Here is a 25,223-nt window from a genome sequence, read left to right on the forward strand (position 1 = left end):
TTTTAAAAATTCAGAATTTGCGTGTTTCGATATGATTTATATTGTAATCCACTCAAATACATTCCAAATTGTTTTTAGATCTCTACTTGTGCTTTTATTGTGAACAGTGGTTATTTTAATTGTAAATGTTGACAGATTAGATAGCGTGGGGGTATTATATCTACTGAATTATTACTTAGATGGTGTGGAAAAGTAAAAAGTAAAGTAAAGAGACCAAATGACAGCGGAATATTTTGTCAATGATAAGGATGTGAGCTGTTGAATACTTACGATAAATAGGAATAGCCAAATAGTCGCAGTTTGTCGCAATATTGCGCGCCCTGTAAAGTGAAATAAAGTTTGATCTGCAATTTTATTAAGAATATTTTACCAAAATGATATTTACTTTTTCGTGTGCCTGCATGCGTGCGTGCGCCCCGGGTGGTTAGCCTAGTGGGTAAAGCGTCCACTCGTTACGCCGAAGACCCGGGTTCGATTTCCCACATGGGTACAATCAATGAAGTCCATTTTCCAGTGTCTCCCGGACAAGTCTTTGTTTTAGCCCCTCAATGCCGAGCGCCAGGCAGGGTAACAGTAGCAGTAGCACGTCTTTTGATATGACGCGGCCGTGGATCGAGCCTCGGACCTTCCGCTTTATGTACACAAACTTTAAAAACAAAATGATTTTGCAAGCGAACGCTATGTAATGTGTTATTGATAAATCATGATAATTTATATTAGATGATAGTTGTGCTAACTGTGTCAGTGTGCAATAATGATATGATTATGATGTAGGATTTAGCTTTTGATCACAATCACTAGAACTGTTTTTTTAAATCAAGTCAAACGGTGTGATCATTGTGATAATTCGATAATTCAATCAACACAAGAATACAATACAAGACACAGAGACAATTTGTTTTCCTTGCCAAATAACCATGATATCATGTATTTATCTCATCTTGTGATCTGACAAAGTTGGTATTATCATGATTGGCACATCCACAAGTCAAAATATCAACTTTGGTGGCGTATTGTATTGTTAAATATGAGAAATCCGTGTTGTTAAATGAGAAATCCGTATTGTATTGTTAAACATGAGAAATCCGTATTTTATCGTTTAATATGGGAAATCCGTGTTGTTAAATATGCGAAATCCGTATCGTATTGTTAAATATGAGAAATCCGTATCGCTAAATTTGAGAAATCCTTATTGTATTGTTGAATATGAGAAATCCGTGTTATAAATATGAGAAATCCGTATTGCTAAATTTGAGAAATCCGTATTGTATTGTTAAATATGAGACATCCGTATGGTTTAAAATGAGAAATCCGTATTGTTAAATATGAGAAATCCGTATCGTATTGTTAAATATGAGAAATCCGTATTGTATTGTTGAATATGAGAAATCCGTGTTGTTTAATATAAGAAATCAGTATTTTCAAATATGAGAAATCAGTATTGTTAAATATGCTGTTAAATGTGAGAAATCCGTATTGTTAAATATGAGAAATCCGTTTTGTATTGTTAAATATGAGAAATCCATATCGCTAAATTTGAGAATTCCGTATTGTATTGTTAAATATGAGAAATACGTGTTGTTAAATATGAGAAATCAGTATTGTTATATATGTTGTTAAATGTGAGAATTCCGTGTTGTTTAATATGAGAAATCAGTATACTTAAATATGAGAAATCCGTCTGAAAAAAAAAAAAATAATAATCGAGTCTGGACCAGACAATCCAGTGACTGACATGAGCTTTGATCAACGCAGTTGGGACACGGTGACATGCATCAACCAAGTCCAAATATATACCTAGACCTTTATTCTCAGCCATGGACTGGCATAAAATTAAGTTATACTTTTCGAAAGGAAGTGCTTTTGTGTCATTGATAAATGTTTGACATGAAAATTAATTTAAATTATTCCATGTTTAGATAATTACTAGAGGTGGCATATTGCAAAACGCGGCTTGCGTGGGTGCGTCCGTCCGTCCGCCTCTCTGTCTGTCGGTCCGTCTCACTCACTAACCCACCTCACCCACTCATGTTCGTCTCTGCCGATATTGGCCTCCATTGGAAGTCATCGAGAATTTTCTCAAAATTAAAGATCAATAAACATAAAGTTTCGTGAATTTCCGATTAAAGTGCTCACGAATTAGATGACTGGTCTTCAGCAACCCATGCTTGCCGTGAAAGGCGACTTGGCTTGTCGTAAGAGGTGACTAACGGGTTAAGGTGATGAGGCTCGCTGACTTGGTTGTCTGGCCCAGATTCGGTTATTTACCGGCCGCCATCGTGCAGTTGGAATAACGCATAGTGCGGCGTTAAACATAACATGATGACTGGACCGTGCCCCCAACACAATCACGACATATGGTGATTGTAATGTTAAGTAGAGTTGTGTTAACTGATTGTAAACATTTTAACTTTCCATGAATTAATAACTTTCGAGAAGTCCTGGAATTTGAGGCCATGTGAACCCTGGTGAACTTGACCTTGATATGGAGGTCACCAAAACTTGATGCGAACAAGAAATCTACGTTTCGTCAAATTCCAGTCTTAAAGACGCACGTTACCTTGTACATAATAGCTTTGATGCATAATACATACTGAACGTCGAAAGCTACCTTTAATGTCATTCAAAAATATGTCAGAGACGGAAGTATTCAGCCTTTCAATAAAACATTGAAGCTACAGAAAAGACACTAACTATTGCAAACGCGGTTCATTTCTGTTTATTTTGTGGAAATACCAACAAATATAACCTCACATTTATAGAATCGTGCCCCTCATGCCCGCGTGCCCCATAAAACATGTGAGCATAGTTATATACACTAATAATCAAGATGCCCACGGCGCAGAAATAATTATGCAAGTAGATAACTAATGAAATGAGTGTACATATCAAAAACAAACAGTAATGAATGAAATGTCCTACTATGGCATTAATGTGTTATGCAAATATTATGAGTGCTTGTGTTGTTTTCAATATTCGAACTTAACATACATTCAATCACAGAATTACTGATTCATTACCTTAAATCCATCAGCACCAAGAAATGAAAACTTAAAAAAACTCAACTTATAAATTCAAACAACATAAAATCAAATATTCTTCAGCCTCCAGCTCTGCCATGTGTAGGAATACTGAAAAGTAGGTCTGTGTGTCCTGGACAACAATGTCATGATCTGGCAGTAACGACACTCCTGATTGGCTATTCCTGGAAGGTCAAGGTGAAACTGAAACTGGATGTTTTTCAGATACTTCACTATTTCGGATGATATCAGCAGTTCAAGTAACTCATATTCACACCCCTCACAGTTGATTGTGATCAGATCTATGGGGTTTGTATACACATCAACACTTTTAAAGAAGCCCTTAATTTCATGAATATAAGCAACCTCCTCCTTGGTTTTGCCCGACGCATGTTTCGCCCGAAATAGTGACGTGGCATCGTTATCTATATTCAGAAGTAAGGTCTTGTTCTCCTTGCCGAGACCAAATTTGAAAAGTTTGTATTTGGGATTATTTTTATACCGCTGTTCCAAAATAGTGTAATAACGGGGTACAGGTTCGAGAGCCAAATAATGGGGGTTGTATTTCTTGATTAGCTTAGCCGCATCTACACCAGTATATCCTCCGACTTCTAACACTCGACTGTCAGCTGTTAGATAGGAATGACTGTCAACACGCTCAATCTCCATCTTGGGGCGATCTACGGTCCCATATTTGGCCCTGAAACTGGCAAAGCTGGTCACGCATGTTGAAGTCCTAATTTCCTCTTCTTTGGTATGTGAAATGTTGGCGCCACATCTGCCCGAAAAAGTTCGAAGGGGAGCGTGACTGCCCTGCTCTGCTGAATGGAGGAAATTGACGGGTGATACGAAGACTCCATGCCAGACGGCCAATGTCAGACCAACAACAATACCCAGGAGGACAAGACCAAGTCGCCGCCATACCATTGGGGACGTCATATTCTTCTACAAATGAAAACAAATGTCATTCATACATAATTCGTTGTATAAACATATTTTGAACACGTGAGTATCGTTTGACGCCGCTTTTAGCAATGTTCCAGCAATATCACGGCGGGGGTTCTAACATTATACCCATGTTAGGGAATCGAACCCGTGTTTTTGGTGTGAGGAGCAAAGGGTTTAACCACAAGGAATCCCCCATCGCCCCTGAACATATGTGGAAAAACATGTAGACAATGTGTAAGTTGGGCTTTACGCCTAATTTCAGCATTATTTCATACTGAGGTGAGGGGCACCAAAATAAGGTTTGACAATCGTAGTCAAGGGCGCTGGGATATACCACTTAGCTATCCCACTTCGTAAGATCTGACTTATAGAATAGGTCTTCAGCAACCCATACTTGTCGTAAGAGGTGAACGGGTGGTCAGGCTCGCTGACTTGGTTGATGCATGTCATCGTATCCCAGTTGTATCAATGCTCAAGATGTCAATCACTGGATTGTCAGATCCAGACTCAATTACTCACAGACCGACGTCATGTACCTGGCATATTGTGTGCGGCGTTTTCCGCAACAAGTCCACGTTAAATACTTCTTACTTAAAAGGTTCTTACTTACAGATTAGTATGAAACTGCAATAAAACATGTTTCCCTGCTTACTGGCTCACCATGACACACGCACTACAAACGTGTCCTGGTTCTTGCGTCCTCAATGAGAGAGTAAAGTACATTTCTAATACTCCGACTCGAGCCCTCCCGCTGGCTGAGCAGATCTCGGCCAGCGGCCTCGTTCTGGTTAGGCCACATCATGTCCTCCAGTCCTTGTTTTCGCATATTGACCACGTCAAGTAATTATTTGTATAGTGTGGTCCCTTGTCTGGATTTTGATTTCCTAACTAATGGCTTCCGTGTTGACTAGAAAACAATGAACGTAGCTGGGGGCAGGCAGAGTGACTTTGTATTTTACATAGCACCGCAACATCCGTAGCTGGGGGCAGCCACGGTGACTTTGTTTGCTATGAGAAGGTGTAGTGAGTGGGTGAGTGAGTATAGTTTTACGCCGTTTTTAGCAATATCACGGCGCGGCACACCAGAAATGGGCTTCACACATTGTACCCATGTCGGGAATCGAACCCGGGTCTTCGGCATGACGAGCGAACGCTTTAACCACTAGGCTACCCTAACGCCCCTGAAAAAGAAGTACAATACAAGACTTGGTCATCAGAAGATGACACATGCCCCTGGCCCCCTCACCCACTCGAAAGGACAAATGATCTGATTCCTCAAGTCCTACATAAGTGATCTGACAAAACAATGCCTGCCTAAATTCGCGAGACCGAACCGTATCCTAAATACAATTAATATATGGTCTAAAAGTAATCTAAATCCTTTAGAATGAAGGGTATTTAGCTTATCACAGTACAGGTCAGGCTCGCTGACTTGGTTGATGTATGTCATTGTATCCCAATTGCGTGAATCGATGATCATGATGTCAACCACTGGATTGTCTGGTCCAGACTCGATTATTAACAGACCGCCGCCATATAGCTGGAATATTGCTCAGTACGGCGTTAAACAACAAACAAACAAACACAGTACAGTTGCGAATTTATGTTGTGTTATGATTGGGGAGCTAACTGTTGTGTCGATAGTGTTAAGGTGGTTATTGAATAGGTAAATTTCCTTTATGTCGCAATTAAAACAACGTTTGCGGGATCAGTCTATTACATTGTGGTGTCATGAACTTAGAGATTCGTACACTTTCAGGTTATATAAGCAATTTAAAGCAATTTAAAGAAGTATCATAATCATTGAGATGCTCTCACGAGATGAAGACAACCATCTGCTGCGTTTTGTATTGAGACTGGTAGACACGGTGGTAATACGATTCCCCGAGAGGCATGACTATGATCGAATTGTAAGGACAATGATTTAGAAGTTGAGTTTCGTTTGTAATCAAATGTCGAGTATACGACCAGATCACGCGACATTATAAAATGTTACTATAATAATGAATATATAAGTTCGTTCAACTAGTGTGAGCAGAAAATATTCATTCTCGCCACTCCATTCATGTTGTAATATGATGCGAGACTAGCGGCCAACATGGCCTGTGTCAAATACAATCTGTACTTAATAATGTAGATAATTGTCGCTTCTCTGTGTGGAATGGTAACGGGAAAAAAAAAATATGAAGTAACACTGTTCAAACATGTTAAAAATGTTATGCATAGATCATCGCTTGAGTCTAGCTCGATGTTGATATGGTATTTCACCTTTGCACATCTGACCGGCAGACATGCCAAACCGTCAAGCCACGCCAAGCCGTCAAGCCACTTTTATGATAACTTGGGTTTTAATCTTTTTAAAGCAGCTTTTGTTCAAAACTTATATTTTAAGATTTTAATGATGAAGACAAGTGTGTATTTGTTATGGATAATAACCAACCAGCCTTTTAGCTTCAACACGTTTTAACATGTTAAAAGACCTATACAACTCTTACTGTCTTATGGGGCCAATTAATTGGTTGAACGCACTGGACACCATGTACATGTGAAATAAACATAAGATATGCACAAGTGCGTGTGACACTTTAATAAACAAAATACTATTACAGCTATGTAATCGGGTTAATGGGCTCGCTGAAGAGAATGCACGATAAAAACAATATTTAGTTCATGAAAAATCAGTTACATGAAGACTATTGGTGAACAGATAGCTAAACATATATGTTACAGTCAATGTGTGAAATCAGTCGGTGTGTAAAATTCACTTAGGCAATTAAGACAATGCCTAAATATTTCAGTAAATTTACAAAACGACTGGCAAATCTGTCTGTTTATGGAACAAATTGACTTAAAAATATTGAGAAGTTCCAAAATAGTTTAAAGCATCACACTGAACTAATCATGCTAGGATTAGAAGCAAAACATATCTACAAATATACACGACTTTCGTTTTCTTACAATCCTATCATTTTCAGTCACTGCGTTGTCATAGCGACTGATTTACGATAACCATTGTCTGAATGAACATTTAATTCCAAAGGCGTATTACCCTGGAGCCATGTCATCTATATGCCTTGAAACACTTAATTGCCGTTATTTATAAGATGATAATCCCAATTGTTAATTCTCATTGTATTGTACATCGACTGTCTGACATCATGAATGAGATGTGCAAGTATCATGTCACTGATGAATTACTGTTGTTTATATTTTTGACTTAGTAAATATCCGGTGACCGTGGCTATATAAGCCTTGGTCGGTCGATCGATCCGTGTGCGAAATACGCTACAGTCGGAAAGCGCACGTTAAATCTTCTATAATCAGTCAGTCACAGATCGATCGACGGATCGAGAGAGTCAGTCTTACCCTTAGCCTAGCTAGGGTAAGACTGGGTGCTCCGGGGCACCAAGACAACAACCAACTGACCTGGCACATAGTGACTTTTGTGTGTATATATCTACATGTATAAAGTAAAACTGTATATACCCGCAAGCAAGCCATCGTCTCCAAGTTGTCACTTCCTCCTTAGAACCATATGGCGACCCCTTGCATATACGAGTATGCAAAATGTAACATTAATCGTCACACCAGCGCGTTTTTAGCGTGAAAAAATTAAACATCACAATGTCTAGAACTCGTTATCATATTAAACTAAATAGGACAGATTTGAAAAGTAATTGAATTTTTTAGGCGTTTTGTGAATTGTACAAGTGAAAATTTCAGTCATTTTACACATTGACTGTAACAATTATATAAAAACAAAACAAATATGTTTAACAGATTTGATGTTTAACATGACACTGCTCTTCAAGCCAGACACCAGTTGTTTTCAAAATAAATAAATTTAGCAACGATAAATATAACTATTATAATCCTATTTAATCACAAATCTCTTAGTTTTCTTTATAAATGTAAGAAGCGAAATTGCAAGCGATAGTTAATTTGTCACTCATACCACAAATAATTCATCAGTTTAAAAACAAAACAAATATGTTTAACAGATTTGATGTTTAACATGACACTGCTCTTCAAGCCAGACACCAGTTGTTTTCAAAATAAATAAATTTAGCAACGATAAATATAACTATTATAATCTTATTTAATCACAAATCTCTTAGTGTTCTTTATAAATGTAAGAAGCGAAATTGCAAGCGATAGTTAATTTGTCACTCATACCACAAATAATTCATCAGTTTAAAAACCTTGATTAAAGTAAAATGAGAAATAATGTACATTCAAGTATAAAGTGTAGTAGCCGAGAGCCGCGACCTGACCATACATCAGGGCCGAGAACACCACATTCGTTGATCCTATTCAGACTGTGGTGGCCGATTACCCTCGTATTTTCCTGAGATTTCAGAAAAATATTTTCCGTAGGTTTATGACTCAAAAGGCGGGTAATATCGCTGTACTCCCAGATAATTTCCCTATCTATTCACGTACTTGTCATATTTTTTTTTTTTTACCACAGCCTGAGGTAATAGGCGTCCGGCAACCTGGTCACTTCACGTTTCTACGGTAGCGAGCTGACATGTTGACACTAGGTAGCGAGCTGACGGAATACACACAGTTACGCGCACTCACACGGAGAGAGGGTGTGAGGGAGATTTTTAAAAATGCGTCTAAAGCCCTGTTTATACGGCCAAATGTTACTCACATAAGCATATTTACTCCAGGAGTATATTTGCTTATAAGTAAATATACTTTTGCACGACCTCTTGAGGTGAAGTAAATTACTCCTGGAGTATATTTGCTTACGTAAGCAAATGCGTCTACACAACCACTTTTTCTTATGTGAGTACATATACTTACGTTAGTATATTCACTTATATAAGTAAACGTGGTCGTGTAAACGGGGCTTAAGTTTACTAACCTATTTATACTGGTAGAGCCAGTCGTGCAGAAGGTTCGCAGAGACAAGAGGGCGATAGGCGGGATGATCTCATTGTTGTATGTGCTTTTGTATATGATGTTGCACGCTATCCACGTGCGCAGTATTCACCACTCACTGTCACGTGTTAGATACTGAGCTTGCAGTATCACACTCCCATCTACAAATGCTCGGACTGCTATTTCTTTACATAGCCCCGACGACACAGGTCACGTCGACTCTTGTGTATCAGAAGCCGGTCACTTGACATGGTACACTTTAATCTCAGCTCAACTGTTTTCTATCAGTTTTGAATTTGTTTTTAATTCTTTTACAGTGTCATATTAAAACATGTCGGTCACTCGTGATGGCCCTGTCACACTACAACGTATAGCAGTAACGTATTTCGACGTGTGAAAATGTTTGCCAAAACACAGGCTACGCTGAAACACGCTATGGATAAGTTAGGTTTAAGTTGTATGTTTTAAAAGCACGTTGGTATACGTTTTAGTACGCCGAGACTTAAAACATTTTTGTGCATGCAAAAAATTTGCGGCGTATGGGAACGTATGAACATTTCACATATCTAGACTGCTCTCGCTTTTCGTGGTAATTTGATGAATGGGTGTACACTACTAGTTATACTACCACGGGGCCCGTTTAAGGCACCTTTCCCCTACGCTGAGCCCGCTAGTAACACGTTACTCATACGCTGGGCATAAGATGAACACGTCGGACACACGCAGGCAATACGCTGTCATAAGTGATGTATACGTCGGTGATACGCTACTAATACGTTAGACATGCGTTACATATACGATGTACTCGCTATGGATACGCCAAAATCATGGATTTTCGATGTCATAACAACGAATGTTGCATGGCGGTATATCACCACTAGACACATCTGCCTTGGGCCCTGGGCTATGAGGAATCACCTGTCAAGGGCTCACCTGTTTTATCTGCTCCAGTCATATGAAAGCAGCTGTTGCATGTTCCATTGGTTAGTTGGTTGGTTATTTAACGCCGCACTCAGCAACATTCCAGCTATATGACGGCGGTCCGTAAATAATTGAGTCTGGACCAGACAATCCAGTGATTGATATCATGAGCATCGACCCACGCAATTGGGATCGATGACATGCATTAACCAAGTCAGCGAGCCTGACCACCCGATCCCTGTTAGTCGCCTCTTTGCACAAGCATAGCCGCCTTTTACAGCAAGCATGGGTTACTGAAGACCTATCCTACCCCGGATCTTCACGGGTCCTGTAATATATTATAATATTACAAAATATGTCTATTTTTCTATGTGCAAACCTAACCTTTTTTCTACTTCTTCTGGTCAACTATGTATACACTTCTCAATCAGTAACATCTTTTGTAATCCTTTTCATAATGCATACCATAAAAACATGCATGTTCCAAACGCATATGCATATGATTACATACCTAGAAACAAATACATCCAATACAGCCCATGCAAGTCTATAATATTTGGCAAGTATAGATTACTGCAGTTTCAGGAAGAGTCTCTGGGCTTCCTTTTCATTACATTATATTAAGATAATTTAACAACTGTTTTCTGTAAAATATGTTCATTTCAGAGACTAGATATTAGTCTAATGGCCACACTAATGAGTTGGACACACACTTTGTGAAAAGTTTTTTTGTGTACTGCCATTGTAATTACTGTGCAGTAATTTGTATTGATTTGTAAACGTCGAACTGCGGTTATGACGAACTAAAACTCATGGTCCATTTGACTTCGTTATAACCGTAGTTTACTGTATTGCAATTTTGGAATCGACGCGTAACAATTGTCTGTATCCTATTATGTTAATAGTTATGTGTAACGAAAATATATCCTATCTATATTAACCTTGAATGTACCATGCCACGTCTGTACCACCGAAACATATTGAAACAGCCCTCCCCCAAACAAAACAACAAAAATCCAATAAAATATACCCACTATGGTTCTAACAGTTTATATAAATATCAGAGTCTCTCATATAATTACATATCAACTAATTATTTATTTGGATTAAAATATTTATAAAGTTTTCATTACCTGCAGTATATTTACCAGCAAATCTAACAGTAGAGGTTTACTTGTCTGACTGACCACTGATAGTGCTTGCGTTCCACTTGGAAACCCGGGACGAGTCAGATGGAACCGTGTTGACCCTTGGGAGACCAGTGTTAGCGCATGTAAACGGATACGTCATACTCTTCATGTTGACCTAAGTTGCCCTACCAACTGAACCCTCGAGGAGCGGTACTCGAAATGACGCCATCGGTACAGAATAAAATGTTTTCCAGACGCCCACAAAATCAGTAGCCGCCAATCAATGGAGAGTAGGGTCAAACAAAGTTCATAGGACCTGTCAATCAAGGCAAGAGGCGAGAAGAACTGCAACAGTCAGACTGTTGCGAGCCGGGAGAAAAGGGGACTGTATCAAATGTCATGGTGAGTACCCGCCAGTAAATAAACATACCATTTAACATCTAACAATGACGTTTGTAAGTTAATTTGACCGGTATCAACCCACTTCGCCTAATTTTTGAAAACACTCAGCAATATTCCAGCTTTATCACGGCGGCCAGTAAATAATCTAACTCTGGACCTGATAATCCAGTGATGGACACCATAAGCATCAATCGAGGCAATTGGAATATGACATGTATGAACCAAGATATGCCTAATTGGATCCTGACCCCCCGATCCCGTTAGTCGACTCTTTCGACAAGCATGGGTTGCTGAAGACCAATTCTAACCCTGAATCTTCGCCGTGTCCACTCCCATTAGGACTACTAAAAATTGAAGGGGGTAAAATGAGCCCACCTACAGAATAATGACTACTCCATGCTTGCTAATACTTGTCGTAAGAGGCGACTAACGGGATCGGGGGGGGGGGGGTCAGGCTCGCTGACTTGGTTGATGCATGTCATCGTGTCCCAGTTGCGTGGATCGATGCTCACTGGATTGTCTTGTCCAGACTCGATTATTTACAGACGGCCGTCACATAGCTGGAATATTTCTGAGTGCGGCGTTAAACAAAACAAAAAAAACTCAAGTCGCCATCTGTATTCTGCCCAAATACATGAACATGTCGAATGAGAGATGCTGTTCTTTTCTATGCGTTATCTATCCTTATATTCTTTATTTACACAAACAAATCACAGAGAATGCCTTACCAAGGAACATGATGATACAAATGTCAGAGCAAAATACGGCAAACACTATGTTTGCATCATTAAAGAAAGCACGAAATAATAACTTGCCTCTTGTTGTGAATAAAAGAAACTTCATCATTTGAAAAGTATCTCTTCTCACCAAAACATGTATATTCCTCTATTCTCAAGTTTACTCATACATATTAACATGTTATTCACTTGCTGAATGACATTCAATGACACGTGTAACTTAAAACGGATGAATTCATGAATAAATCAAAGCACGGACGTATATTCTATATACGTCTTTGATCAAAGGAATACGAGAATGAATACCTGTTGTATTTTCCTAATTTTGACTCCTCCAACTCCGTATTCAACTTCATCTAGAAACACATATAGGGGTGAAGGGGAGTAATTAGCAGTCTCTGAACTATGAAGTATGTGTATTGAAACAATAATCATCATGGAAAAAAGTCATAAGGCTGTTCACATTTTGTTCTGAGTTTCCCATCTCATGACCGCCGTGAATTTTCAATCCGGCGTGAAATGATAAAAACATGTATCTTAATTTTCACCACGGCTATGGAAAACTATGTCACGATGTGATAAACAAAATACTACCACTATTGCACATTTATAAAACAGGTCACCTTGAGCAACAATGTTTATTAAAAATTCGTTCCGAAGCTAATCGATTCGATCTACGTAAAATATGTATTTAAAGACTGGTATTAAGCGTTACCACAATTAGTGAATAACAATTTTATTACATTTTCTCTAATTTAATTTAATGCTCTTGCTGGTTGAGGTTGAAATGTGATAGTAGTAGTTGTTGTAAACGTAGTTAAATAATGGACGTGAACCCTTGGCCATGTTGAGCCTCTCCTCCATATACTGGGCGAGACAGGGTGGACTGAAACAATGTAAGGTATCTGTGTCAACACACCGGTCTCTAGACAGTCGCTCTACACTCCTTCCCTCGCTGCTATTTAGCCTGGATCTATTAGCGATTGTAACTATGAAGAGCATATGAATAGTGTAATCATTTACAAAGGAGGTAAACAATTTATTGAAAAATATTTTGATTTCTTATCTTAAATGCAACTGCATGGTACGATGGTATTTATTTTTTATAAGGTAAATAAAAAAGGCAAAACCCTTCCCGATCTCATACATGTAAAACATCAACACCAAAGACTAACCAGTTATTGATTATCGGACGAAACAAATTTCAATGGGCGTAAAAGGCAAAATAACGGTGAAAATTATGAGAATGGATCACTGAAAATCGGTGATGACACTAGTTGTTTGTGAAAAGAAATCTGCAAAAAGCATAATCTAACCTCGTGTTGAAAACAAATTTCCACAATGTATTATAAATGCATCAATGCATCGAAAATGCAGAGTTACGTTCAACACTGGACAAGTCACCTTCAACACTAGACACGTAACCTTCAACACCGGACACGTGCCCTTCAACACTGGAAAAGTGACCTTCAACACTGGACACGTAACCCTCAACGCTGGACACGTGACCTTCAACACTGGACACGTAACCCTCAAAGCTGGACACGTGACCTTCAACACCGGAAAAGTGACCTTCAACACTGGACACGTAACCCTCAACGCTGGACACGTGACCCTCAAAACTGGACACGTAACCCTCACCACTGGACACGTAACCCTCAACGCTGGACCTTCAACACTGGACACGTGCCCTTCAACACTGGACACGTAACCATCAACACTGGACATGTGACCTTCAACACTGGACACGCGACCTTCAACGAAGCTTTCAACCTCGGACAACATACATAAACCTAATTTCATACAGCCTATTGTTTTTGTTCCACATACATAATAAACTGAGGAGCAAAGGAAACTATACATAACAGTTGCTTTTATCATATTTTTGATTTCCATTTGAGAATATCTGAAGTTCGCGAAATAACATACAAAAATGAACTGTACAGCATAGTCAGCATTCAAAGAACATGGTTTTATTTTCTTAACGTAATTTGATTTTAAACTTATAAAAATGAAAACAAAAACCAATCCCATAATTCACAACTGCTGGTGGGTATCTAGATAAACTTATCTTTGCAAGCTCAATGCATTTGCTTATATTACACCTCAAACATGACGGGTCACCCACAATCTAAACTGAACCAATTCATATTTACACAAAGACTCCCCGGCCACCGATTACCTTTTTACAAACTGTTGGAGACATGAGACCTAAACACATTTAACAACACTTCTTTCTGGGCATACTTTCATTTTGCCCCCTCACTTAACTTCCAATTTTTCAATAAATAACGAACAAATAGGATGTAAAAATGTCTGAACTAAATATTTTTTTCATCACTTTCCATTGTTTCAGCTCGTTTGGTGGGTACATGTAGATTGTTTGTTATTTAACGCCACACTCAGTTTTATTCCAGCTATGTGACGGCAACCTGTAAATAGTCGAGACTGGGCCAATAACATGTAGATGGTACAGTGCAGTAATCAATTGACACTAAGATATCCATAATGATTAAGTGAATAATTCATTTGAATGATGACTAGTTGACTTGCTCAGACGTGACAAAGAAAAAAGAACATCCCTTTTAAACATCTTACACTTCGTTCCAGCATATCACAATTCGAAGATATATCATGTAAACCTACATGAAGGCATCACTGCTTTATCTAAAATCCAAACGAAATTTGCGTGATGGGACACAGTGCTAAATTCTAACATTCATTACACTGGGGTACCAATAATGCGTTACACTGATTTTGAAGAAACGAGTGCCAAAATGGATTTATTTCGATTGCATTTGGTTAAAAATTGCAGAATGAATTGTCTGTCATTTAATGTAACCGGGCTCGGTTTTTGTTAGACGATTTAGACACAGGTGTCATGGTTGCTGCTGTTAACGTTATCATTGAAAGAACATGAAGGGAAGGGAGATAAGAGAGATTATTTAAGTCGGATATTATTGATTCAAGAACACGTTCACATGGTAATGAAAATGACTTTCGAACGGAGAGGGGCAGAGGATGCGGCTGAGTAACAAGCGCGTTATAATGAAACAAAAGCGCAGCGGCGACAGGCATGGCTCAGGATACCGCGTCTGGTGTATCACGGAACAAGCATTTCTATAATGAGGATGAAAGTCGCGTATATGTTTGACACGGATCCAGTACGAAATTAATAAATTGACAGTATGTGCCAGTATGATGTTTAAAGAATTTTGACAATTAACGTTATAAACGATAATCATAATTGTCATGTGTGATTGATTAAATGTATGCGACAGAACTCGTACGCTGAAAATGTAATTGTTAATGACTCCTCTGCTAAAAGAATCACTATTGTAACCCTGGAGTGTTGAGGAGCATTCGACGTGTTCGACTTTCACCCAGTACTCCAGGGTTGGAACTTCTTTCCCAACAGCGCTCCCGGTGTCAAACGGGAACAAAATATTTTGTCTGGCATTATTATACAGCTGGGGTCGCTTTATGTATAACATGAGTAAAGTAACTAATAAGAATTCTAGCTAACCTTTTCAGTAGATAAATATCACATCGAAGCTGCAATTAGAACAATCCGTACTACCAGTGTTTGGACGATTCTTCCCTATCGTCTGCTTCTCGTCGCCATTTTGAATTCTATTACGATTTGGGAACTGTGCGCCGGCTCGGTCACGCAGCACACTGTTCACGGGCTATATGTGCGAGGCTCAGTGATACACAGAGAGAGAAGGGGCGCCAGAATGAAACAAACAATCACAGCCCTCTCTCCTGTCACAACACCCATATGAAACCGTTATCGATATGTGAGGCTGTGTAACCATCAGAGTACAATGTAGTTAATAGCAATGACATGATTTCTTCATCAGAAGATCACGCGTGTTTTCCAGTTGTGCTGATGATTAAACCTATCTCAGTGGAGACACGGAAGTTCAACTTGACTTTTCAGGAAAGAGCTGAATTTATGTAATGGCATTTTTCATAGGTACTATTTTATGTGTAGAGTAGTCTAGTCAGAGTATATTTATTATCAATTTCAACATGACGTTATAGAAGTGAACATTATATTTTCTCGTGATCATAAATATGTGACTTTCCCCCCTAACTTCCTTCTTTCAAGGTAATTAGGTTTGATAATATTTCCCCGACGTATGATAATATTCTTCCTCAATTACAGTTGTATTTCTTCGGTATAATTCATCAATGTATTGGTCACATGCAATAACATATTCCAATCTGGGTACGACTTGGGTCCTCCCTTGGATTAACATCTAGTCTCTGAAATGAAAATAGTTTACAGAAAAAAACAGTTGTTAAATTATAATTATAAAATATAATAAAAAGGAGCCCAGAGTCTTTCTTCATTTTCTCATACTGCAGTTATCTAACTTGCCGAACATAGACTTGCAGAGGCTGTATTGGATATATTCGTTTCAGGGTCAGTATGAAAGACAAGTCCTCCCCGTGAAGACCCAGGTTAAAATAGGTCTTCAGGAACCTATGCTTACCGTAACAGGTGACAATGCATGTCGGAAGATGCGGCTAACGGGATCTGGTGGTCAGGCTCGCTGAGTTGGTTGATGCATATAATCGTATCCCCATTGCGTGGGTCGATGTTAGTGACATCAATCTCTCGTCAAATCAAAATCTAGTTTATGGTCTCTGGTCTGGTCCAGACTCGATTATTTACACACCGCCGTCATATAGATGCCAATATTGCTGAATTCGACGTTAACACCAAACAGTTTGCACGGAACTCACGTGCATCGGGTTACCATGGCCGTTGCCGTAATGCGTTTGGGCGATCGATTTTTTTATCATCAAATTTCTTTTTTCCGGACAAGATAATGTTAAATATTAGAAACGTTGACAAATTGAAATAACTAACACTAAGTCCTGTAAATTTTTACCACTATTTCTAGTTCGTTATAACCGAAGTTCGTTAAAAGCATTATAAGCATATATCAATTAAATTCAATTTCTTTATTCAACGTAGTGAGGAGGCCACATGCCTATAGTACAATCATGATTACAGGAGCACTTGGTACAATCATACAATTTCCATACTTGATTTTCTTTGTATAAAAGCATGATGTATGTACATAGAAAGATTTCTTTTGGTTTCAATGTTGCTAGTGGTCATTAATAGTTTAAACTTTAATGTACAATGGTTCACATGAAAATATTTTGGTAAATATACTTTTCATAGTTCATCATAATGCGGGCATACTAGTAAAAAGTTATACTCGTCCTCAATTAATCCTAGGTCACATAGTGGACAGAGTCTATTTTCTCTCGAAATATTTTGATATCTACCTTTTTCAATTTAAAGATAGTTTGATGAACATCGGAATCTTGCAAGTGCTACACTAAATGTTCTAAGACTAACACTGAAAAGGCATTGCTCTGCAATGATATATGACTTGAAACTGCTATATAACAGGGACTTTGGTGAACGCGTTCGAATTGTATTCAATGACTGAAAATATAAATCTTATAATCTTTGTGTTATAGCATTTATGAACAACTTCGGATAAGCAATATGTTCTAATTTAAAAATGTAACCAAAACCACAATTATTCAGCAGGTTCCTTAAGTCGGTAACCCAATTTGTTTTGCCATTGCTATCATACGAACACATCATACTGTAACATTTCTCAGGGAATCTTGATGAGGGCATATTTAGTTGTCTTATCCAATATTTTATTATATTCAGACGTGCTTCTATAGACAAAGGGACTCGTCCACATTCACCATAAACCATCACGTTTGTGGTATTCACTTTAACTCCTAAATATTTCTTACAAGCATATAAATGAACTTTTTCCAAAGCATCTATTTGTGTAAATCCCCAAATTTCTGCCCCATATAAAATAATGGGTTTAATTTTCGTGTCAAATATTTTGAAATATATTTCATAGTTTAGTCCCAACATTTTTTAAACTACTGAACATGCCCGCTATTATATTCTTTCCCTGTACAGCAGCATTATCATGTGTATTCCATGCCAACGTATTGGAAAAATACACACCTAAATATTTATAACCCTTAACTACTTCTAAACACTCACCTTTAAATAACCACTTTTCAGAACTTGATAATTTGCCACCTTTTTTTAAAACAACGATTTTTGCCTTATTTGTATAAATTTTCAAATGAAACTTATCACAATGAACTTCTAATTCTGCTATTTGTTTCTGCAATCCTTTCACCGTATTAGAAAACATGATAATGTCATCAGCAAATAAAAGAAGAAAAAGCTGACAATGTCTGGATAAAGTTGTATACCATCTGTACAGTTCTGATTAACGGCTGCAGCTAGTTCAATAATAAAGAAGACAAGCAAAAAAGGGCTAAGTATACATCCCTGGCGTACACCAGTGCTGCAGTCAAAAGCGGTGGACATTACACCGTTATTTCTTACACATGCTTTTACATTTTTTATATATGTTACATAATAGTTTTCCCATGTTACTGCTCAGGCCATGCTTGGGTAATAACATCCATAATTTACTCCTATCCACAGAATCAAAAGCTTTAGAGAAATCAACAACAAAAACGTAAAATTTACCCCCTTTGCTTGATATATAGCGCTGAATGAGACTATACAAAATAAAAATATTGTCCGTGGTTGAGTATCCTTCATTAAATCCTGCTTGTGCCTTCATGATTTTATCTGTAGCGTTGAACCAAAAAACTAGTCTTTTATTGATGATATACAAGAAAACTTGTAGTCAGTCATATTTGGGTCATCATTCTTGAATAGGGGTATGATGATACTGTCATAGCGACTGATTTACGACATCCATTGTCTGTAGAACATTTAATTGCAAAGGCTCATTACCCTGGAGCCATGACATCTATATGCCTTGAAACATTTAATTGCTGTTATTTATAAGATGCTAATCCTAATTGTTAATCCCCATTTTTGTGTACATCGACCGTCTGCCATCCTGAACGAGATGTGCAAGTATGTCATTGATGAATTACTGTTTATATTTATATTTATTACTTACTAAATGTCAGGTGACCTTGGCTATATAAGCCTTGGTCCAGAGAGATTGAGAGAAGGAGAAAAGAAAGGTCTTACCCTTAGCCTAGCTAGGGTTAGGCTGGGTGCTCCGGGGCACCTAGACACCAACCACTACCACCATGTGCTGACCTGGCACATAGTGTCTTCTGTATGTTTATATCTACATGTATAAAGTAAAACTGTATATACCGCAAGCCATTGTCACCAAGTTGTCACTTCCTACAGGAACCATACGTCGGCCCCTTGCATATACGAGTATGCAAATTATTCATTAATCAACGTCGGACCGACACGCGTTATTAATACCAACATCCCAACAGTTAGGAAAGTAAGATTTTTCAAGCATTAATTTAAAAATTACCAGTAGGTATGGCGTTAATAAATCTTCAGAATATTTGAAAAACTCCGGGATAAGGTTATCTATTCCTGCAGATTTATTAATTTTAAGATGCCGAATGCTTACTCTTATCTCATCTTCTGAAATTGGTCAATCCAAGATATCCCTTGTAATATCATTCTCAACAATATTTTCCAAAACTGACTCGAAATAATTATGAAAATCATTAACATCTGAGCCATTTTCTTCTGATCTATCGTCAAATAATCACTTAAAATGATTAAACCAGTATTACAATTTTATCGCATTAAACGTAAAGTTTTTAACACTTCCCAAAATTTTTTGGGGTTATCGTTAGATTTTTATAATAGTTTTAATGTCTCTCCGTCATGTGCTTCTTTTCTTTCACGACAAACTGCTTTATATTTATTCCGTGCGAAGGTATACTCTTGCAAGGACTGGGTGTCCTTAAGTGTCCTGAATTTATTAATGCCCTACATCTTTCCTTTGTGTAGAGTTCACATTCAAAATTCATACCAAGGTTTGCTAGTTTTTGGAGTACCACAAACAAGTTTCCGCCTTCCTTCTGCTGTCGTACACAAAGCTCGGGATAAACAATTAATACTTTCATCTATGTTTGTAAAGGCTACATCTATGGATTCCTCCAACAAATTTTGAGCCCTATCTGATTGTAAATTATCGCAAAAGGAGCTTCACTATGCCTCGGTGGTCTAACCATGCATGAATGTTTTCTCCAGGGCGTCCTAAAACACCAATTTCAGTATAAAAGAAACATGTCTCTACAATCACCCAACACTATGATCAGCTATGGCGAATACTGGACGCAGACGGTATGTGACTGTGGATCAGGGACTCAGTGAGTGAGTGAGTTAACCAGGGACTCAGTGAGTGAATGAATTAATCAGGGATTCGGTGAGTGAGTGAGTTAATCAGGGACTCAGTGAGTGAGTGAGTTAATCAGGGACTCGGTGAGTGAATGAGTTAATCAGGGACTCGGTGAGTGAATGAGTTAATCAGGGACTCGGTGAGTGAGTGAGTTAATAGGGACTCGGTGAGTGAGTGAGTGAGTTAATCAGGGACTCGGTGAGCGAATGTGTTAATGTGTTTTGCCTAGCTCTGACCATTCTCGTGCAAAAACAGATCTTTGAGAAAAGAGGAAGCACTCAAACTGTTGCTTCTGGGTCTCTGTGAGATCTGAGTCACTCAGGTCAAAATTCAGGTTAGAACTTAGCTTTGATGGGCTAGAAGGGACTGCAGTGTTGACTGATGGATGATCTAAGATTGGCTCGGATTCCAATGTATGGACAGATGATGGGTCAATGATGGATGCTGTGGCTACTATTCGTTGACAACGAAGTGTGACAGGTTTATCAGTTGGGTTGAGAAACCTCATACATGGTCTACCCTTGGCACTTTGAATGAGACATTTGGCTCCTTGAACTTGGAGTGCCTCTAGGCCAGGAAATGGTTCCAGTAGCAATACTCTGTTGCTCTCACAACGGGAGATTTTAACAGGAATATCAGCCTGGGAGTGGGGAGGAATCTGAACTGTTTTGCGAGGTCTAGCAAACCCTGCATTGGCGTCCACCAAGCCTACGGATATTAATCCATCATGCAGGTGAACTGTGCGGTTTGATAGATCAATTTTGACCTGGTTTGACTGGATAAAGTCTAAACCAAGAATGATGGTATAATGTAATGATGTGAAGACATGAAAATCCTGTGAATAAGAAGCATGGCCGATGTTAAGTTGTGGAGTGACTAAACCTAACACAGGATGGCGTTCTCCTCCTACACCAAGAATCTCTGTTAGATGAGATTTCTGAAGGTGAGACTCAGTGAGTCCTATTTTCTTCAGAAATTTCAAATGAACACAGCTGATTGTTGCGCCAGTGTCTATCAATGCTGTTGTTTTGACTTGTCTGATCTTAACTTAACTTAAATGATGTTTTTAGATAATGGGGATACAAGAGATACATGATGTTGTTTAGAGTTAGTAGAGGATGGGGAAGTAGGGGTAGTATGCCTAGTGGGTGGGTCAGATGGTTTAGATTGTTTCAATGGGTGCCTGATTCTAGGTGGATCCTTGGAATCAGGCACGCGTTCCTATTGATTATCTATCTTAGACAGAAGAACCTGGTACATACAGATGTATGGTGACCTTTCTTTCTACAAACATTGCAAATGGTATGCCGATGGGGACAGTAATTACGCTGAGAACAATACCCACCACATCCTGAGCATCTTTCCCTGTTGTTTCTGCTGGATGGTCGGAGTTGCTCTCGTCTGAAGTCACGTAGCCTGTGCTGCGACTGTGGACTGGCACAAGATGACTGATGACCTTGTCTTGAGCTGTAGTCATCAAGTCGAGGTGGTGACTGGAACCTGACTCTTTGTTGACAGTCATCATGGAGCGTCTCCTGCTGTGTAGACATTGCAGCTGCTAAAGGCTTCTGTTGGCACTCTATTAGCGACATCACTAGTGTTGATAGCTTAGTCACCTGGTCTGTGAGGTTAGCTTGATCTGGCTGTTGGATGTTGAGGTATGACTTGGCTGCTAGTTCACCCTGCTGACGCACTTCATCCAATGTTTTGGGTTCTTTATTATAGACCCATTCACAGCTATGGCAACTAAGATGTCGACTGGTATGGATTTACTAGAGGTGGACTGCTGTAACCTACTGATGTAATCTGATACTGATTCAGCAGGTTGCTGATTGATTGCCAATACCGACAGATGAAATTGTCCTGATGGTTGAAATCTAGTAATGAAAGCTTGTTTCAAACTATTCCAGTCTGACTTGATATCGTCACTCAAGGAATGATGCCACTGTTTGGCTGGTCCTTGTAAGAGGAAGTTCAAAATTAAACACGCTCTGTCTTGGTCAGTACCTTGGAGTTTAACCCAAGTTTCAAGATCTGACCACCAGTTATTTGCATCCTGCTTACCTGAATATTTAGGATGCTGAATATGTGCGATGGCCATGCTTGTGTTTGAAGCTGTGGAGGAATACTTTGAGTAGCTGCTGTTGCGGATGTTGTTGATAACGTTGATACGAGTGTTGATACTGACGTAGATGTTGATGTTGACGTTGACGTTGACGTTGGTACATTTGATGTTGACGTTGTGTATGTTGCTAGTGATGTTGGTATTGTCAAGGGTGGTGTCTGTGATATAGAGCTGCTGTTGATGATGACTCTGCCTGGTAACTCAGGGTTACAACGAGTCTAAAGACTGCAGCCTCATCCTGTTCTCTGTGTTCTGCCTTTCATCAGCACCGGGAACTTTGATCTCCATCAATTGACGTAGCTTGTGTTTCGGGCCGTTTTGCCTTGTGTGGGCGTGGTCCCGTTTGCTACGTCACAATAGCCAAGATAGAATTAACTTGGTAGAGCTGATTACTCGGCTGTCACCTTTAAAACAGAGAGGTGAGGTGAACTTGGGTTTAACGTCGCGTCCAAGATTATTGCACTTATATAGCGACGTGCATGCACGTGTGTGTGTGTGGCTGCTTGTACTAGACCAGACTGATGCCGATTTATAGTGCTAGCCCACTGAGATACCATGTCGCAGTTTAACATGAATACCCCACTCAGACACAGTATACTGACTCCGAGCCGACCAGTCCTTGCATTAACCCCTTAATGCCGAGCGCCAGACAGGGTAACAACAAGTACCATCTTTTAACGTCTTTTGGTATGACGCGGCCGGGGATCGAACCCCGGCCCGGACCTTCCGCTCTCCGGGCGGACGCTCTACCACAAGACCACAGAGGCGGTCTAAAACAGAGAGAAGGCTGCTGAGTCCCTTTACGTCTTTATTCGTGGCAGAGTGTGTAATTTCATATATAGAGAGATATTTAAACAATATTACATTACAAGATAGAGGCATTCAATGACTTGTTACATTAAATATATAATTGACAACCATACATGAATTGATAGCGACTGGTTTAAACTTTCTTAACAGGACTGTTCTAATAAATAAGGTACAAAAAACAAATTGTGAATAATAAGCGACTGGGAGGTATTTCATGTTATTCTAGCTACGACATTTCATACAGGAACTGTTAACATTTACATTTACGGCATTTTAGCGTTACTCGTGTATTAACATACAAATGTATTTAACATACTGCATAATTTCAATGCCGTAAATGCTTAACCAAATGATAGACGTAGCATCGCCAATGTTCGTATGAGACGGTATTTACGTGAGATTACCCGCGGGTATTTACCACAATGTGCTCTTTCTCATGCTATGTAATGTACGGCTTTATCCATCAGCGCACTGTAGAAACATTTTCCCTTTCACACCAATCTTACATACGCTTTATGAAAGTCAATGAAAGCAGAAAAAGTGTCTTTTTAAATACATTTTCTAGTTTCAATAAAAGAAGAAACAGGGTGAATACGATCCATAGTTGATCTACGCTTCCGAAACCCAGTATGTGCAGCATTTAGGCCAAGGCCGTCGCCACACCAACGACTACGTCGACGATGAAGAATACATCAATTTCACATTGATTAGAAAATTAGCATGTGAACCATAAAAATTGTCAATAATTAAATAATTAAAAATAAATAAATATTTGAAAAAATAGGGAGGTCCCGCTTATCATCACATTTTCATGTATAAAACAACTTTAAGTGCTGTGAATGACGCGGTCTTTCGAAAAACATTTGCGATTCCGAGATTTACGAATCGTATCGATTCAGTAATAAAGGCATACAGATTATTGGCCGTGCTTATATCAACCAATATGTGTTAATCCAGACCGTATCCTCACTCAGGGTATACATTTAACACTAAACTCTGGAGTAATATGATCAATTTTAACTGTGCACAAGTGACATATTATGTTGGTTCGATGTATTACTGCCCAGAATCGGGGGCAGAGATGGCCAACTCGTATGAGACGACGCAGTTCTCTGTACAGAGTTGCGTCCCTTGGGCACACCAGCAACCAATGATTGTGGGTTCGAATCCCGGTTCGCCTCGATTGTGTTTCTGGGTTTGTCAGAACCATACCCATTCTTGGGTTTTTTTCATTAAACTTAAGCATTAAGTTGATACGCGGTGATATAAGCGGAATACTGTTCAAAGCGCCGTCACTGCACAAAATCATCGTTAATGGCCCCTTCGGTGTTGTGTCCGTGTAAGGATATATCTGACGACGTCAAAGGTTTTCTAATTAGACACTGGCGTTAGAAAGTAGGGTTCATGAAAGATTAATGATCTGAGCGAGAACAGTATGAACCCTCACTAAATTAATTACTCGGCTAACGAAATAAGTATGCGGTCCCGCAAAGTAGAAGCTGAAGAGACCTCGTTATACCGCGATTAATTTGGGTATTCAAACCGCATAGTACTGCACAGGCTAATCTGATTATTCCGAAATTAATTATAAAATATACCTGATTAGAATATTCAGTCTCATCCTGACCCAGATAAACTTTAAATTATTCATGATTAAGAAAGCATAAGATAGCTTAACACACGATAATTTTGATAGTGGTCATTTTGTTTTAATCGATGTTTTAAAATGTTTACGATATAAGCTAGTAACCGAAATAATAATACCTGTCGGAGAACACAAAGCAAGCACTTCAGTCACGAAACATATGAAACAAGAAAATCCTTTCTTCCCTTAAAATAATATGTCAAATTAGTCGAATAAACTTAAAAGCGAAGTGATATTTTAAAACATATCGAACTAGCTATTGCTATTGTGAACTATCTCAAATGTGTAGATATTTGTGTTGATTTTGATTACCTAACTTTGTATT

The 25,223-nt window shown here is 38.8% G+C and overlaps 1 protein-coding gene and 1 pseudogene across 1 annotated transcript in view; one reads left to right on the forward strand and one right to left on the reverse strand.

Moving 5' to 3' along the window:
* Nucleotides 1–2,710: 2,710 nt before the first annotated feature.
* On the reverse strand, nucleotides 2,711–11,078 carry LOC139459641 (uncharacterized; annotated as a pseudogene).
* Nucleotides 11,079–11,292: 214 nt separating this feature from the next.
* The window catches only part of LOC139459642 (glycoprotein-N-acetylgalactosamine 3-beta-galactosyltransferase 1-B-like), a 54,273-nt gene continuing 40,342 nt past the window's right edge, over nucleotides 11,293–25,223 (forward strand). The window contains exon 1 of the mRNA XM_071241238.1: nucleotides 11,293–11,311. Within this exon, the coding sequence (XP_071097339.1) occupies nucleotides 11,309–11,311 (3 nt within the window). The 5' untranslated portion in view covers nucleotides 11,293–11,308. The remainder of the gene's footprint in view (nucleotides 11,312–25,223) is intronic.

Source organism: Haliotis cracherodii, unplaced genomic scaffold, assembly GCF_022045235.1.
Source record: "Haliotis cracherodii isolate W230 unplaced genomic scaffold, xgHalCrac1.p SCAF_13, whole genome shotgun sequence".
Lineage (NCBI taxonomy): Eukaryota > Metazoa > Mollusca > Gastropoda > Lepetellida > Haliotidae > Haliotis > Haliotis cracherodii.